At 42.5% G+C, this 17,555-nt stretch overlaps 1 protein-coding gene across 4 annotated transcripts in view; it reads right to left on the bottom strand.

The window, feature by feature from the left end:
- AHI1 (Abelson helper integration site 1) overlaps positions 1–17,555 on the bottom strand; it is a 372,368-nt gene that overhangs the window by 63,616 nt on the left and 291,197 nt on the right. For all 4 annotated transcript variants that reach the window (XM_069725981.1, XM_069725982.1, XM_069725980.1 and 1 more), the window contains exons 20-23: positions 17,019–17,077; positions 10,571–10,639; positions 9,695–9,857; positions 9,494–9,591 (exon numbers count right to left, since the gene is read on the bottom strand). In XM_069725981.1, coding sequence (XP_069582082.1) covers positions 9,494–9,591; positions 9,695–9,857; positions 10,571–10,639; positions 17,019–17,077 — 389 coding nt within the window. The remainder of the gene's footprint in view (positions 1–9,493; positions 9,592–9,694; positions 9,858–10,570; positions 10,640–17,018; positions 17,078–17,555) is intronic.

Raw genomic sequence — 17,555 nt, 5'->3', positions numbered from 1 at the left:
ACAAAATGGCCAAACTCCCCACACGGGGCCGTGGTATCGCCACTTTGCGCCAGCACCCGTGAGAGTGCTGTTTGTCTGAAGAGGTGGGTGTGCCCGCTTTTGGTCGACGGCACTGCCACTGGGTCCCTCATAGTACAATAAAGTGTCTCTGGCGGTGGTGGTGCGCACCCAACGTCAGACACACCATTGTAATATGAGGGGCCCTGGGCCTGTACCGCCGGCCACAAGACAGTTCCCCCCCCCAGCTCAAACAGTGCTCTACCACTAGCAAAATTATCTCTCACAGCTTCACCAATGTTTAGTCTATGCGCTGACATCCTTCAATGCCTGGCACTGACAATACCATTGTTTTGACATTTTTGTTATGTTAGGCCTTCGAAGCCTGTCTGCGGTCCGTTCTTTCTACAACTACTACACTGACCAGGCCACTGCTGGCCGTGTTCCCCTGGAACCAATTTAAACTTGCCTACAGCCAGCCCAATTTTGTTATGTTAGGCCTTCTTAGCCTGTCTGCCGTCACTCCTTCCACTAGACTTCCACTGACCAGACCACTGTTGCCCGTGTACCCCTGGAACCAATTTTAAATTGCCAACAGCCCAATGTTATGATGTTAGGCCTTTGATGCCTGTCTGCCGTCACTCCTTCCACTAGGCCTCCACTGACCTGTCTACTGCTGCCCGTGTTCCCATGGAACCAATTGTAAATTGCCTACAGCCAGCCCATTTTATTACGTTAGGCCTTCGAAGCCTGTCTGCGGTCCCTCCTTCCACTAGGCCTCCACTTACCTGTCTACTGCTGCCCGTGTTCACCTGGAACCAATTTTAAATTGCCTACAGGCAGCCCAATTTATTATGTTAGGCCTTTGAAGCCTGTCTGCGGTCCCTCCTTCCACTAGGCCTCCACTTACCTGTCTACTGCTGCCCGTGTTCCCCTGGAACCAATTTTAAATTGCCTACAGCCAGCCCATTTTATTATGTTAGGCCTTCGAAGCCTGTCTGCGGTCCCTCCTTCCACTAGGCCTCCACTGACCTGTCTACTGCTGCCCGTGTTCCCCTGGAACCAATTTTAAATTGCCTACAGCCAGCCCATTTTATTATGTTAGGCCTTCGAAGCCTGTCTGCGGTCCCTCCTTCCACTAGGCCTCCACTTACCTGTTTACTGCTGCCCGTGTTCCCCTGGAACCAATTTTAAATTGCCTACAGCCAGCCCATTTTATTATGTTAGGCCTTCGAAGCCTGTCTGCCGTCACTCCTTCCACTAGGCCTCCACTGACCTGTCTACTGCTGCCCGTGTTCCCATGGAACCAATTGTAAATTGCCTACAGCCAGCCCATTTTATTACGTTAGGCCTTCGAAGCCTGTCTGCGGTCCCTCCTTCCACTAGGCCTCCACTTACCTGTCTACTGCTGCCCGTGTTCCCCTGGAACCAATTTTAAATTGCCTACAGGCAGCCCAATTTATTATGTTAGGCCTTCGAAGCCTGTCTGCGGTCCCTCCTTCCACTAGGCCTCCACTTACCTGTCTACTGCTGCCCGTGTTCCCCTGGAACCAATTTTAAATTGCCTACAGCCAGCCCATTTTATTATGTTAGGCCTTCGAAGCCTGTCTGCGGTCCCTCCTTCCACTAGGCCTACACTGACCTGTCTACTGCTGCCCGTGTACCCCTTGAACCAACATCATAAAATAAAAAAAAAAGTATTTTGCTTATAAAAAAGAAAATACTGGTGAGATATCAAATGCAGACATTTTAACATTAAAAACAAACACACAACTAAAATCTGGTACAGTACTAAAAATGGCCACCAGCTACAATTACTTTATCCTGCAAGTATTTAACTGAAAGGTTTTTTAAATTGAAAACACAGATATGGCATCCACCGAGTGTTGTCCTGTCGCGTCTTCTTTATATTATTGCTGAGAAGATGCAAAACAATGAAAATAATAAAATCATTAATTACCAAAATAATAGAGAAAGTCAACACCACATTGCAAATAAACATTCATTCCAAATAAAGAAGCAGGGCGCGTCCGAGGGTGAGTATATACCTAATAAGAATATAATCACCCTCGGACGCGCAATGCTTATTTCCAACAGCCTTCCTTCCTAAGAATCAGCCCTTCCGTGGTGTAGAGAGACGTTGTGTTACACTCCAAGGTGTTCCCCAGGTTGCCTTTCCTGAGCTTCGATCTTCCGGCTCTCGTTTAGTAGTTGTTGGAAACTACGCTGCATTAGGCCTTCAAATTGGGTATGGGGTGTAGAGAGATGGTGTGTTCCACTCCAAGGTGTTCCCCAGGTTGCCTTTCCTGAGCTTCGATCTTCCGGCTCTCGTTTAGTAGTTGTTGGAAACTACGCTGCATTAGGCCTTCAAATTGGGTATGGGGTGTAGAGAGAGGGTTTGTTACACTCCAAGGTGTTCCCCAGGTTGCCTTTCCTGAGAATCGATCTTCCGGCTCTCGTTTAGTAGTTGTTGGAAACTACGCTGCATTAGGCCTTCAAATTGGGTATGGGGTGTAGAGAGAGGGTGTGTTACACTCCAAGGTGTTCCCCAGGTTGCCTTTCCTGAGCTTCGATCTTCATGCTCTCGTTTAGTAGTTGTCGGAAACTACGCTGCATTAGGCCTACAAATTGGGTATGGGGTGTAGAGAGAGGGTTTGTTACACTCCAAGGTGTTCCCCAGGTTGCCTTTCCTGAGCTTCGATCTTCCGGCTCTCGTTTAGTAGTTGTTGGAAACTACGCTGCATTAGGCCTTCAAATTGGGTATGGGGTGTAGAGAGAGGGTGTGTTACACTCCAAGGTGTTCCCCAGGTTGCCTTTCCTGAGCTTCGATCTTCCGGCTCTCGTTTAGTAGTTCTTGGAAACTACACTGCATTAGGCCTTCAAATTGGGTATGGGGTGTAGAGAGAGGGTGTGTTACACTCCAAGGTGTTCCCCAGGTTGCCTTTCCTGAGCTTCGATCTTCCGGCTCTCGTTTAGTAGTTCTTGGAAACTACACTGCATTAGGCCTTCAAATTGGGTATGGGGTGTAGAGAGATGGTGTGTTACACTCCAAGGTGTTCCCCAGGTTGCCTTTCCTGAGCTTCTATCTTCAGGCTCTCATTAAATTGTGGTTAAATGGAACAACTGCATTTGGCGTACTAGTTGGTTTGGGGCCTACTATCGGTGTCTGCCACTCCTTGCTGTTCTCCTGGTTTCCTGTCCTGAAATTCCATTTTCAGGCTCTCGTTAAGTAGTTGTTAATGTTAGACTGCATTTGGCCTACTAGTTGGGTTGGGGCCTACTATCGGTGTCTGCCACTCCTTGCTGTTCTCCTCCACTGAACAAAGCTGTGCCGCCTGTTTACTACGGTTGCCAATTTTGAACTGCATTTCGACTACTTACTGATTTGGCCCTACTCTCTGTGTCAGCCTCTCATTCCAGTTGTCCTCCACTGCAATGCCCCCTGGTTATTCCTGTGTTACCAATTTTGAACTGCATTTAGCCCACTTTATTCTTTGGGCCTATATCTGTGTTTCCACTTCATCGTGCCCATTGCCCAGCCAGTGATAGATGAGTCTGCTGGTACATTGACCCATAACGCAACATTCCCCGTGCATGCTACACAACAACATTGTGACCCTGCTGAAAGTCAGGTTGCTCTTCCCGCATACCATACCACCTTACACGGGGACAAAGAGGAAGGTGCAGATGAAAGTGCAGGTTCCTTCATCAGGTGGGGAGGAATACTAGTTGGCGACGTCACTGGCACAGGGCCTCTCATAGTACGCAAAAGTGTTGCTGCCGGTGGGAGGCGCCCCCGCCGTGCAAACACACCGCTGTACTTTGAGGTGCCCTGTGCCAGTGCCAATGCCAACAAGTGGGCCCCCCCTGCTTGCTCAGGATCACAGCACTTGCAAAGTTGAAATACTTACCTCTCCCTGCTCCACTGCCGTGACGTGGTCCAGATTTCCTGGGCCCACTAATTACTTGAACCAGCCCTACCCCACACAACTTTAGCCAAATGACCCCCAATTTCAAATGCCTTCCAATTATTATAAGGTAAATTACGCTTGACAAGCTTCATTAAGAAGAATGGATGGTTTTGACATTAAAATGGGCACTCTAGGTGTTTTCCTGGCCCCCACTCACTGCCGACTATGCTGCCCCATTGACTTGCATTGGGTTTCGTGTTTCGGTCGATCCCGACTTTTCGCCATAATCGGCCGATTTCACTCGACCCGACTTTTGAGATAGTCGGGTTTCGCGAAACCCGGCTCGACTCTAAAAAGGTCAAGGTCGCTCAACTCTAGTGTCTACAACTGTTGGAGTAGACCAAGAGGCCACCTGCTCTGCCGGATAGGGACAGAACATCTCCAGAAAACTACGCTTTTGAAATTGTTTGTCTGGGTATTACCACGCTCTCTGTAAAACCTTTGTAAATTCCTCATGGTTAGAAAATGATCTAGCAACGCACTTACCCCTCCTACAAAAACAGCTTCAGACAGTGATAGAAAAAGGGCAGAAAAACCTAGAAGAGTCCACTAATTAGTGACACAAAACTGTTGAGTGCTTAGTATCAGCCCCCCCAGCAGCCTACCACATCCACATTGCAGGAATTTTTTGCCCCTGTAAGCTTGCTATCCCACGAGGAGAAATACATCAATGAGTTTTTATGCCCCATACCACTTAAAGGGAACCTGTCACCCCCCCAGCCGTTTTTAACTAAAAGAGCCACCTTGTGCAGCACTAATGCTGCAATCTGTCAAGGTGGCTCTTTTAGTTGGGGTCCCTGCAAACGCTGAAATAATCGCTTTTATAATGTGCCCCTCACACCTGAATTTGTCAGGGGGGCATGTCTTTTCCCCCCTGACACAAACGCCTCTCAGCCATCACTCAATACTCCGGGGGCTGCCTCCACTTCCTTCATTAACGTCTCCAGCGCCTGCGCTGTAAGTTTTTTTTGGGCATGCGCAGTTTACGCTGCCCTTTGAACTTACAGCGCAGGCGCTGGGGATGTTCATGAAGGAAATGGAGGCGGCACTCGGAGGCCCTGAGTGATGGCTGGGAGGCCTTTGTGTCAGGGGGAAAAGACATGCCCACCTGACAAATTCTGGTATGAGGGACACATTATAAAAGCTTTTATTTCAGTGTTTGCAGGGACCCAAACTAAAAGAGCCACCTTGACAGAATGCAGCATTAGTGCTGCACAAGTGGCTCTTTTAGTTAAAAACGTCTGGGGTGGGGGTGGGGGGGTTGACAGGTTTCCTTTAAAAGGTGCCGTGCCGTAAGATGTAAGAGGAAGGTGCAGAACGTGTTTGTTAGGTAATCCGCACGTGTTGAGGCTGTTTCACAGCCGCAAATCATGCAGCCGCGTAGACTCGAACATAACATACGAGCACTCCCAGATGCTCGGATAACACCCGAGCCTGCTTGGATAAGATGTTATCTGAGCACGGTCGCTCATCTCTAGTTAGCACTTAACCTAAGACAGACCATTGCCTTTAAATGACACTACTAAAAACTGAGGGAGCCTGATGCCAGCAGGTGAGATATAGTCTGCTGGGGAGGAGCCAATTTTATTTAAATGCAATAATAGTGTCAGCCTCCACGTGGCAGCAGACTTCGTTTCAGGAAATCCACATGCTTATTAAACACAATGAATAGACTCAAATCCTTTATTATATATTGAAGCATCTAACGAGCATATGAAAAAGGAAGGAGGGTCAGCTATGACATCGCCTTTTGTGATTGGTGATCCTGTGTCATCAGCTGTGCATAGAGGTGTTACCTCTTATTGTAATCTTATGTTATGAAGCATTGCCAAATTCTCTTCCTGAAAGATCAGGAAGTAAGTGTACAAAAAAGTCACAGAGGCGCGTGTGAAAATGACAAGATTATATTTTTTTTTTTAATAAAGGGGAGGATGAAATCAGGGACTTACAATGAATTGTAGGGTGGGGAAGGACGCTATACAGGGACTTATAATACTACCAGACCAATAGAGTTTCATAGAGCCATTCACATTCACACATACATGACATTCCGGGATCTGAGTATGAGATCCAGAGTATGTCCTATTCTAAACTGATTGTGAACATCAGAATAGGACATACTCAATGGATCTGTGCGATGCCCAAGAAAACCGACAATTCACGCAAATGTTTGAATGTAACCTTATAATGAATAACACAGTCCCTTAGTATATAATGTACTTATTATGTATAGCACTGTCCCTTATTACATAGCTTTCCCTCTTATTTATGTAAACACTGTCCCATATTACATAGCATCCTCACTTATGTACAGCAACAAGCCTTATACACACACTATATCTGATTTATAGCTTTGTAGCCATAAAAGGAGAGGAGCCCAGGCACATTTATTGCACTGGGGCCCCAAGCTGTCAGTACCTGCCCCTCGTGTGTTACAAACTACTTTGTATTGAAAGTAAATACCAACAGAAAAAAAACACATAAGGTGCATATCGCCTCATAAAATATAATGTTTATTGAAATTGTAAAGTTAGAACAAAAAAGATAAATGCAACAAATAGAATAACAGAGTAACCCAAAGTCATGCCCCCAGATGAAGCTAAGGTGAAACACAAGTTGTGGCGCTAGAACCAAGTTACACTAGATGCCTCCTTTTTTTTATTTATTTTTGAACACTTGTAGTTCTACTGTGGCTTAAACTTTCTGGTATTGACTAGAACTGTTCACATAGAGGTTAGAGCTAATTTGTCAAAAGCATACTTAGCATATGTAATAACTGACACTATTACATATTATGTGTAAGGAAATGCACACTTCACAAGCAATGTAGTAGAATACGTAAAAACAACAATATATCGAAAAGCTTGATAAAGGAAAAGATAAAAAAACAAAAAATGGCAGACCATTCGGTAAATGAGGAATACAAGAAAAAAGGAGAAAAGACCGAACTACAAGGATACCATGGTTTACCTGAATGTAGCGGTGAGTGCGAGCAGACGCGCCCCGACGCGCGTTTCGGATCAGAAATCCTTCGTCAGGATTTCTGATTTCTGATCCGAAACGCGCGTCTGCTCGCACTCACCGCTACATTCAGGTAAACCATGGTATCTACAGTCACATGTTGTGACTGATATTCTATGCAGCTGCAGGTCACAATATGTTTCGGTCCTATATTAAGCAATTGATTCGGTCTTACATTAAACAATTGATTCTACTTAGATATATGTGCACTGATCATTGCGGTTCTTTGGTTTCCTGATGTGCCTCTATGTACATGTATTTGCCCCTCTAGTACATTCTACGGGTTATATATATTTATAGTATTTGATATATGCCATTGTTTTAGTTGTTCTTTGTAACATTATGTACATTTGAGTATTATATATTTTGATACAACATATGCGGTGTTCGTGTGGGCTGATACACATTGTGTGTGGTTAGCGCCACTTTGCCATCCTTTTTCTCCTTTTTTTGTCCCTATTTGTTACTAATAAAAATATTTTTTGGGACTACTTTATACATCATTTTGTGGTTTTTTTCTATTACTGTGTTGATCCTTGTAGTTCGGTCTTTTCTCCTTTTTTCTTGTATTTTTCTTGCATTACATATTATGTGTGTGGTTACTCTGTTATTGTATCTATTACATTTGTCTTTTTTGTTTCAAATTTACAATTTCAATAATCATCATATTTTTTGAGACGATATGCACCTTATGTCTTTCTTTCTGTTAAAGGAGTGTCTTAAATTATGAAATTCTGATTTTATTCTCTCGTGAGTTGGTTCTAATTTGTGTTCAAGGTACTAGAAATGTGGCACACTCGTAAGAATTTAGAGGAAAATCTGCTCATCAATGAAATGGCCACTACTTTACAATGTTACATACAGTGGGGCAAAAAAGTATTTAGTCAGTCAGCAATAGTGCAAGTTCCACCACTTAAAAAGATGAGAGGCGTCTGTAATTTACATCATAGGTAGACCTCAACTATGGGAGACAAACATAGAAAAAAAAATCCAGAAAATCACATTGTCTGTTTCTTTATCCTTTTTTTTGCATATTATGGTGGAAAATAAGTATTTGGTCAGAAACAAACAATCAAGATTTCTGGCTCTCACAGACCTGTAACTTCTTCTTTAAGAGTCTCCTCTTTCCTCCACTCATTACCTGTAGTAATGGCACCTGTTTAAACTTGTTATCAGTATAAAAAGACACCTGTGCACACCCTCAAACAGTCTGACTCCAAACTCCACTATGGTGAAGACCAAAGAGCTGTCAAAGGACACCAGAAACAAAATTGTAGCCCTGCACCAGGCTGGGAAGACTGAATCTGCAATAGCCAACCAGCTTGGAGTGAAGAAATCAACAGTGGGAGCAATAATTAGAAAATGGAAGACATACAAGACCACTGATAATCTCCCTCGATCTGGGGCTCCACGCAAAATCCCACCCTGTGGGGTCAGAATGATCACAAGAGCGGTGAGCAAAAATCCCAGAACCACGCGGGGGGACCTAGTGAATGAACTGCAGAGAGCTGGGACCAATGTAACAAGGCCTACCATAAGTAACACACTACGCCACCATGGACTCAGATCCTGCAGTGCCAGACGTGTCCCACTGCTTAAGCCAGTACATGTCCGGGCCCGTCTGAAGTTTGCTAGAGAGCATTTGGATGATCCAGAGGAGTTTTGGGAGAATGTCCTATGGTCTGATGAAACCAAACTGGAACTGTTTGGTAGAAACACAACTTGTCGTGTTTGGAGGAAAAAGAATACTGAGTTGCATACATCAAACACCATACCTACTGTAAAGCATGGTGGTGGAAACATCATGCTTTGGGGCTGTTTCTCTGCAAAGGGGCCAGGACGACTGATCCGGGTACATGAAAGAATGAATGGGGCCATGTATCGTGAGATTTTGAGTGCAAACCTCCTTCCATCAGCAAGGGCATTGAAGATGAAACGTGGCTGGGTCTTTCAACATGACAATGATCCAAAGCACACCGCCAGGGCAACAAAGGAGTGGCTTCGTAAGAAGCATTTCAAGGTCCTGGAGTGGCCTAGCCATTCTCCAGATCTCAACCCTATAGAAAACCTTTGGAGGGAGTTGAAAGTCCGTGTTGCCAAGCGAAAAGCCAAAAACATCACTGCTCTAGAGGAGATCTGCATGGAGGAATGGGCCAACATACCAACAACAGTGTGTGGCAACCTTGTGAAGACTTACAGAAAATGTTTGACCTCTGTCATTGCCAACAAAGGATATATTACAAAGTATTGAGATGAAATTTTGTTTCTGACCAAATACTTATTTTCCACCATAATATGCAAATAAATTGTTAAAAAAACAGACAATGTGATTTTCTGGATTTTTTTTTCTCAGTTTGTCTCCCATAGTTGAGGTCTACCTATGATGTAAATTACAGACGCCTCTCATCTTTTTAAGTGGTGGAACTTGCACTATTGCTGACTGACTAAATACTTTTTTGCCCCACTGTACAGTATATTTTTCTGTTAGTAGTAAAGATATTTACCATGCCAGCATTATGTTCAGGATGATCAGCTTGTGACTGTTCATGGGGACCAGGATAGTGAAATTTGGATGTTGTGGGGTTGTCATCGTCATGTTGGACTGGAAAAAAAAAACATGACACTATTAAGTTTCCAAATCATTTCAGATGCATGGAGCAAAATAATCAGTTAAACCAATATTACTTTCTATTGTATGAACTTACTTTCAGCAGCCACATAGTTTGCTGGAAAGTAACCCTGATGTCCATTCTGTAGACTGCCAAACCACCAATTGTCATTATCTTTGTACAACACATGGATAATGTCACTACGTTGGATGCTTAGCTCATCTGATCTATGTGCACTGTAGTCATATAGAGCAATCACCTAGAGGGGAGATAAGACCACCACAATGTTATCACATTCATGCCACAAAGGCACCCTTTACCATATACTTCCTCTCACAGTAAAACAGCTGAAACCAAAGCTCTACCTTGGTAGAAACCGAGGCTTTGTAAACTTTTACTAAAGGAATCAAGGTGGTGGGAACACAGACGGAGACATATGATAATAGACTGTGGGAACTACGAGAAATGGTTTTGCACACTAATCATACCAACTACTGTACCAATTTCAAAACAGCTGCTTATATATTGATTTATGAACTTGACACAAAGTGAAATTATTTCCTAGAATGCAAAAACACCACAGGGTGACACTTGGAAAACTGTTAATGTGACACAGGCATTTAACATTTTCATTTCTGTTGGACCCTAGAAATTAGAAAAGTAAAATCATGATGGCTCTACATAGCTGTGTAGTTCATTATTTTGTGATGGAAGCTTTTGACTAATCAGTGTTTGATTTATATCAATCATAGATTGATCCTACATTTCACTTTTTTTTTTTATGAACCAACAATAAACAAGATCTCTACCACTATATTCTTTCTGATATGTTGCTATTTTGCCTTGCAGTTGGCCACGTTTTGTCTAAATCATAAGCATATCCATACAGTTAGCACCAAATGTCATTAATAAAGACGTTTAATTACCAAGTAATACTCAACATAAAGAAAAGTGTGAATAGAGGATACTCACTGTCTCCTGGACTGGTAGAATACTGTCAGCTTCTATTTTTAGTGACGAAACCTTTGCTTCTAAATTACTCTAAAATTATTGGAAAAAAATAAGAAAATAAACTTATGCATATGTATTTATCACCCCATAACACTGAAATTGCAATATCAAGAAGGAAAAGTCACGTGGATATCAAAACAGGATCATTAAACATGCTAATGATATGCAAATTTTTATATATTTAAAGTATGGAGTATGAGCACCAGGCTCAGACATACATATACTTACACACCTCATCATGATATCAATTAAGTTATTGTTGGTAATCTCAGAAATGTTCCACCCCACTGAATGCACTTTGGTATGCAAATCATCATGATCCTCTGTTGGCAGCTTCCTTTGTAATTGCCGGCCAATGACATCCCAGATGTGCTCATTGGGAGACAAATCCAGAGATACTGCAAGCCATGGTAGGCATTGATTGGGCCAAGCATGCAGCACACATTAGTAAGAGCAACATGCGGTCCGGTTCTTGAGACACTTTAGAGAAATAGTATTACCACTGATTCCACTACCAAATTAATGTAATGCTAGGTTGCTAGTGTACATGGAATGAAGACTAGAGTGTGATGTTCCCTCGTGAAAGTCTCTGCATGACATTGCCAAGGTGGTGTCAAATTCGAAGAATAGTGCGTAGCGAAACCATTCGGTACTGGAAGTAATTAGACTTCACATAGCAAGACTAAGAGTGTCTACCCAAAACATCAGAAGACGTTTTCACGACACTTGGCTACTAGCCAGATGTCCAGCTACAGGTGATCCACTGACCTAACTGCTCTCAAAGGCTAGGATGGTGCAGTTTTTCAACATGACAAAGCCAGATTACATTTTGCTTATACTGCTGTGAGCTGTCTGTGTGGCCTCAATGTGCTACCCTGGTGTGTAGCTTCTCCAGACTTGACACCCATCAAGTATATCTAGGATGTCATTAGTTGGCAATTGCACAGGGAGCTGGCAGCAACTGAGGTAGCCAAGGTATGTTAAGGTACCGTCACACTGAACGATATCGCTAGCGATCCGTGACGTTGCAGCGTCCTGGCTAGTGATATCGTTCAGTTTGACACGCAGCAGCGATCAGGATCCTGCTGTGATGTCGTTGGTCGCTGCAGAAAGTCCGGAACTTTACTTCGTCGCTGGACTCCCTGCAGACATCGCTGAATCGGCGTGTGTGAGGCCGATTCAGCGATGTCTTCACTGGTAACCAGGGTAAACATCGGGTTACTAAGCGCAGGGCCGTGCTTAGTAACCCGATGTTTACCCTGGTTACCAGCATAAAATTTAAAAAAAACAAACACTACATACTTACTTTCCGGTGTCTGTCCCCCGGCGCTGTGCTTCTCTGCACTGGCTGTGAGCGCCGACCAGTCGGAAAGCACTGCGGTGACGTCACCGCTCTGCTTTCCGGCCGCTGTGCTCACAGTCAGTGCAGGAAAGCACAGCGCCGGGGACAGACAGCGGAAGGTAAGTATTTATTACTTAGCAGATAGGATAAAAGGTCAGGGATTTTAGTAACAAATGCAACATACACTAAAAGTCTGGACACCTGTTCATGCAGCAGAATGTGCACATTGTAGATTCAGAAAGAAGGTAGCGACACCAAAAAAGAACACATATGGAAACAAGGAGTAAGGAAACAAGTGTGGCACAAACCACAATATGTGATAAACCTTAGATTCCTCAACTAACCCCCTTTTACTCTGAAGACAGCTTTACACTCCCTTGGTATTCTTTCAAGCAGTTTCATAAGGTAGTCAACTAACATGGCTTCCAATTAACAGATATGGTTCATCAAGAGTTCATCTGTGGGATCACTAGCCTTCAGAAAGTGTTTGTGACCATCAAGTGTGTTTTGCAAAGGCAGTGTTGGTACATAGTTTAATACAGTGCTCAGACATATTCCACAATGGTTCTAAGCCAGAATTTGGCAAGAACCGCTCAACAAAGCAAAGAGAAACAAGAGTTCATTATTTTAAGACATGATGTCAGTCAATGCAGAAAATTTCTAGAACCTTGAAGATATCCTCAAGTGCAGTCATGAAAACCATCAATTGCTACGAAGAAAATGGCTTTCATGAGAACCAACCCAGGAAAGGAAGACTAAGAAGTAACTCTGCTTCTGAGGTCATATGACTGCAAACTTCCAAATTTCACACTGTCATGATTTCAACGAATGCTCGGTGAGTAGATGTTCAATTGACCAATGTATGCAATTTTAACACTTGCAGTCATGTGTCAACTAGTCTCACCTGAAATCTCTTAATAGAAGAGAATTGAGAGAAGCAAAGAGTCTGGCTGGCACGTGACCATAAGAATGCAAATCACATACGCAGTCACGTATTCGCCCACTCACACAGGGATTGTGACAGTATACGTATCGCACACTATCACAATTCCAAAGCCTGCTGTCACAAAGAGTGACTGCGGATTCTGCTTCAGGACAACCCCTTCAAACAAAGTCATATCTCATGAGGTTTTCTATTTAAAAGGGAGCCTGTCAGGTCCCCCATTCCCTCCAACCCAGCAGCATTCACTTATATGTAAGTAAATTCCCTGCCTAACATTTTTCGGTATAATTTATTATTTTTTTTTTTTTAATTATATTGTCCCAGTTTCCTATGCTAATTAGGTTGATCGTGCATTAGTTGCCTCAAACTAGTCAGCCCTATTTCCATGTCATCATGTCCCTGTGGGCGTGATAACATAATTTCCAGGAGTTGGCGTCAACGCCAGCTTCTGCAAATCTTGAACACGCCACACATTTCTGCAGCGTCTCTACGCCTTTGTAGCCGGTGTACCCTCCCTTTAAGAGGTGCAGTGCGCATGTCCCTAAGGTCAGAAGCGGCTACAAAGAAGCAGTGATGCTGCCAAAATGTGTGGCATGCGTGCGCGAGATTTGCAACAGCTGGCGAAAACATTGGCTCCTGCAGATTATGTTATCACACCCACAGAGGTGTGATAACATGGAAAGAGGGCTGACTAGTCTGGGGAAACCAATGTCCCATCGACAAGTCAGAGCTCTCATTAGCATAGGAAACTGGGACAATATAAATGCTTTTTTAAACCTAATTTTTACAGAAAAAAAGTTATACAGAGATGGTTAGTCAGGGACTTTTACTCATACATAAGTGAATACTGCTGGGTTGTAGGACATGGGGGACCTGACAGGTTCCCTTTAAAAGGAAATGAATGGCTACACACTTCCTGAACATCACTTCCAATTTCTAAGCAGGTGCTTTCACAAAACAAGTTTTACTTCTATAATTCCTTTCTGCCCACATATGCACCAATAGCCAAAGTAACTATTAATGAAGTTTTGTTTGCTTTGTGAAATTAAGGCATTTTTTTGGCAGGGTGTGTCTCTGTCTCATTGGTACAGAAGCCCCTGAGGTCTGTTTATAGTGACTCACAGAGCGCTGTAATAACATAGAAACCTGTGGAAATGAATTCAGTGTTTTCAGAGATGTGTGTGAAAAGTTTTATACAATCCTAGGAATCTAATCATTTATAAATAGACACAACTTTATAAGCGTACAGGTAGATCTGTGGGGCAAAGTCAGGATGAAATACTGTACTGAATTGTATGTTATCAGTGTCTGACTATACAGGGGAAATGTTATAGTAATTTTACATGATATTACTTATATTGTTTGTTACTTATTCTTTTTACTATTACTTCTGTGGAATACTGCATACTGCATTCTAAAAAGCGATTTCATCTTATTTCTGTGACTAGCCTAAGAGCTATTTTCGCAGTCTGTTATGGACAGTTTTATGTTGAGCTGTGACTGCTGCTTGATGGTTTTCCTTATTTTGGATGCTGTCAACCTGCGGTTTCAGATGCAAGTAACTCAGATGAACTTATCCTCTGCAGCAAAGGTAATCCTTAGACTTTTTTCATAGGTAATGCATCATTAGAGCCAGTTTCATCATAGTAATTGATTATTTTCATTGCTGCAAGGTTTTAGCAATTTTCCAGAAAGACTGAGTTTCACATCTCAAAGTAATGATAGACTGTCGTTTCACTTTACTTAGTTGAGTGGTCTTGCCATACTCTGGTTAAGAAGTGGTGTGGAATATGACTCAGTACTGTATGGAACTATGTACCACCACTGCCTTTCCAAAACATATCTGATGTTCAGAAACTTTTCAAAAAGCTCAGTGATTGCACAAGTGATTATTTTAAGATGCATACCTGTTCACTGAAAGCCTTTTTGAGGTGATTTCCTGATGAAGAGAGAATGCCAAGGGAGAGTAAAGCTGTTAAGAAGGTAAAAGGGTATTCACTTTGAATACTCAAAGCTTTAACATACATTCTGGTTTGTTTCACACGTGTTTCTTTACGCCTTTACTCCATATGAGTTGCTTTGTGGTTTTGCCATATTCATTCTGAATATACAATGTACACATTCTAGTAAGAACAAAGAAAATCATTGCATGAACAGGTGTATCCAAACCTTTCACCGGTACTGTATGCAGTAGAGTTATCTGTATCTAAGTACCGTATTTTTCAGATTATAAGACACCACACAGGAGTCCACCACACAGGAAACTATGGAACTGCGGGGGGTTTTGGCCTTTCACAAAATGTCGACAGAACCCCCCGCTGCATCGGAGACACCTGCAGTAGCACCAGACACCCCCGCAGCAGCGTCGAACACCCCGCAGGAACCTGACACCTGCAGCGGCACATAAGAACACCCATTCATCGCAGCCTGCGGCATCACCCCACTCCTGCCTCATCCAGCAGCAACCCTGGGACCCTGCTTCACCGCAGACACCCCCCCCCCCCAATAAGCAATAAGACGCATGGATTATAAGAAGCACTACCATTTTCTTAAAAAATTTTTTTTACTATTTTTCTCCTCAAAATTTGGGGTGCGTCTTATCCGAAGAATATGGTATATAACTTATATAACTATCTGCAGAAGAATGTAAAATGCATTATAGCTAAACATTTTACTAAAACCCTTTACAGTAAAATTAAGAACTAAGGTTGATGTAGTATTTCATACACAATCCTGAACATTGAAATTTCAATACCAAGGAGAAAAATCATAGATATATGGAAATCACTGGATCAGTGAACATGTTAATGACTTGCAAATTAATAAACTAAATGGAAACAATTTTCAAAAACATCTTGATTTATATTCAGTATTGAGTATGAGCAGAACATGCAGAAACACACGCACTTATACGACTTATCATGCTATCAATGATATTATTTGTTGTTGAGAAATTTTCTGCCATGCTGAAAACATTGGGGCACAAAAATCATCACGATCCACTGCTTTGCAATTGCCAATCAATGACGTCCAGATGGGAGAGAAGTCCAGGGAAAATGCAGGCCACAGTACTATGTTTAGACCAAGCAGGTTTCTAACAGTAAAAAGAGCAACGTACATCCTGGCATTTTCACCTGGTTACTCCGGGATAATGGTGTGGGTTAGCATAATGTATGGTAGCTTGCGTAGCCTAACCATGCTACCATGTCTTGTAGTGTCACCCAACTTTTCTCCCATTGCGTACATCTGGGGGTCATTGGAAGGCAACTGCAAAGGAAACTGTCAGTAGAGTATCTTAACTTGAGTGACCAAGTGAATTTAGCATGGCAGAACATTCCTTAGACAACCAATAATTGCCTCACTGAGAGCAGCCAAGATGAGTAAGTGTACATTTCTGCACATAGGGCTCATACTCAATACATCAAGATGTTTTGAACAATTTGTTTCCATTTTTCACCATTAACATATCATTAACATGTCTATCCATGATGTGATATCCATAATTAAGTGACTTAATTCTTGGAAATTCAATTTTGAGGAGTATAGATTAGTGATGAGCGAGTGTACTCGTTGCTCGGGTTTTCCAGAGCACGCTCGGGTGATCTCTGAATATTTGTTTTTGTTCGGAGATAAAGTTTTCATCGCCTTAGCTGAATGATTTACAGCTACTAGCCAGGCTGAGTACATGTGGGGGTTGGCTGGTTGCTGGGGAATGCTTACATGTAATCAAGCTGTCTAGTAGCTGTAAATCATGCTGCTGAGGTGATGAAAACGTAATCTCCGAACACTAACAAATACTCGGAGGTCACCCGAGCGTGCTTGGGAAAACCCGAGCAACGAGTACACTCGCTCATCACTAGTATAGATACAACAGCAGGCCTTTAGATTCCGATTTGTGGGGTAGAGTCTATAGTAGTAAATACTAGAACAGCAAAAACATTTTACATAGTTTGTATGAGCTTGAATGAGGCATACACATTTTTGTGCATCAGTATTTATCTGAAATCTCTTCACCATTTAACCTCAGTGGAAGTAATTCTTACTGGAATGACACACTGACATAATGTGCAAACTCGGATGTTTGATGGCAAATACGGCTATACACAATAAATGAGCTGTCTTACCACTTGAAGTCTGATTGATGGTGTACGACTGAGTGACTGTCCTACTGGGCTGAAACCACCTGCAAGAAGACATAACAATAAGCATTTGTTTTCGGGCCTGTTACACTTAGTTGATGTCTGTATGTTGTGAAAACAATGCAAAGTTTGAACAAATTCAGAGGAACCCTCATGGATAAGAGTTCGAAAAAGCATCAATCAATACCTCAATATACTTAACTACAATGGTTACAACAATATTGTTATGACATATTTTTTTTTTTAGGTGGGTTGGGAGCAATGACATATTGTTAGGGTTCTGGATTATCATAAGATACTATAAAAGTTTCTACTACTCTCATTGGCTTATTTCCACATAATGAAAAATAGCACCTTTTATCTGTGTTATTTATGCCGACATATTTTGTGTAATACAATTTTTTTTCAGCGAGTACTGAATGTAATGTGGAAAAAGTGAGTGTTTGTCCTTTTCCATAACTCCCTTAAATGTGAAAGTAAAGGTTAGTATTCGCACCAATGAATCATTTGTGTCTTTTGGAT

This window comes from Ranitomeya imitator, chromosome 5 (assembly GCF_032444005.1).
Source record: "Ranitomeya imitator isolate aRanImi1 chromosome 5, aRanImi1.pri, whole genome shotgun sequence".
Classification (NCBI taxonomy): domain Eukaryota; kingdom Metazoa; phylum Chordata; class Amphibia; order Anura; family Dendrobatidae; genus Ranitomeya; species Ranitomeya imitator.
This window is presented reverse-complemented; position numbering and strand designations above follow the sequence as displayed.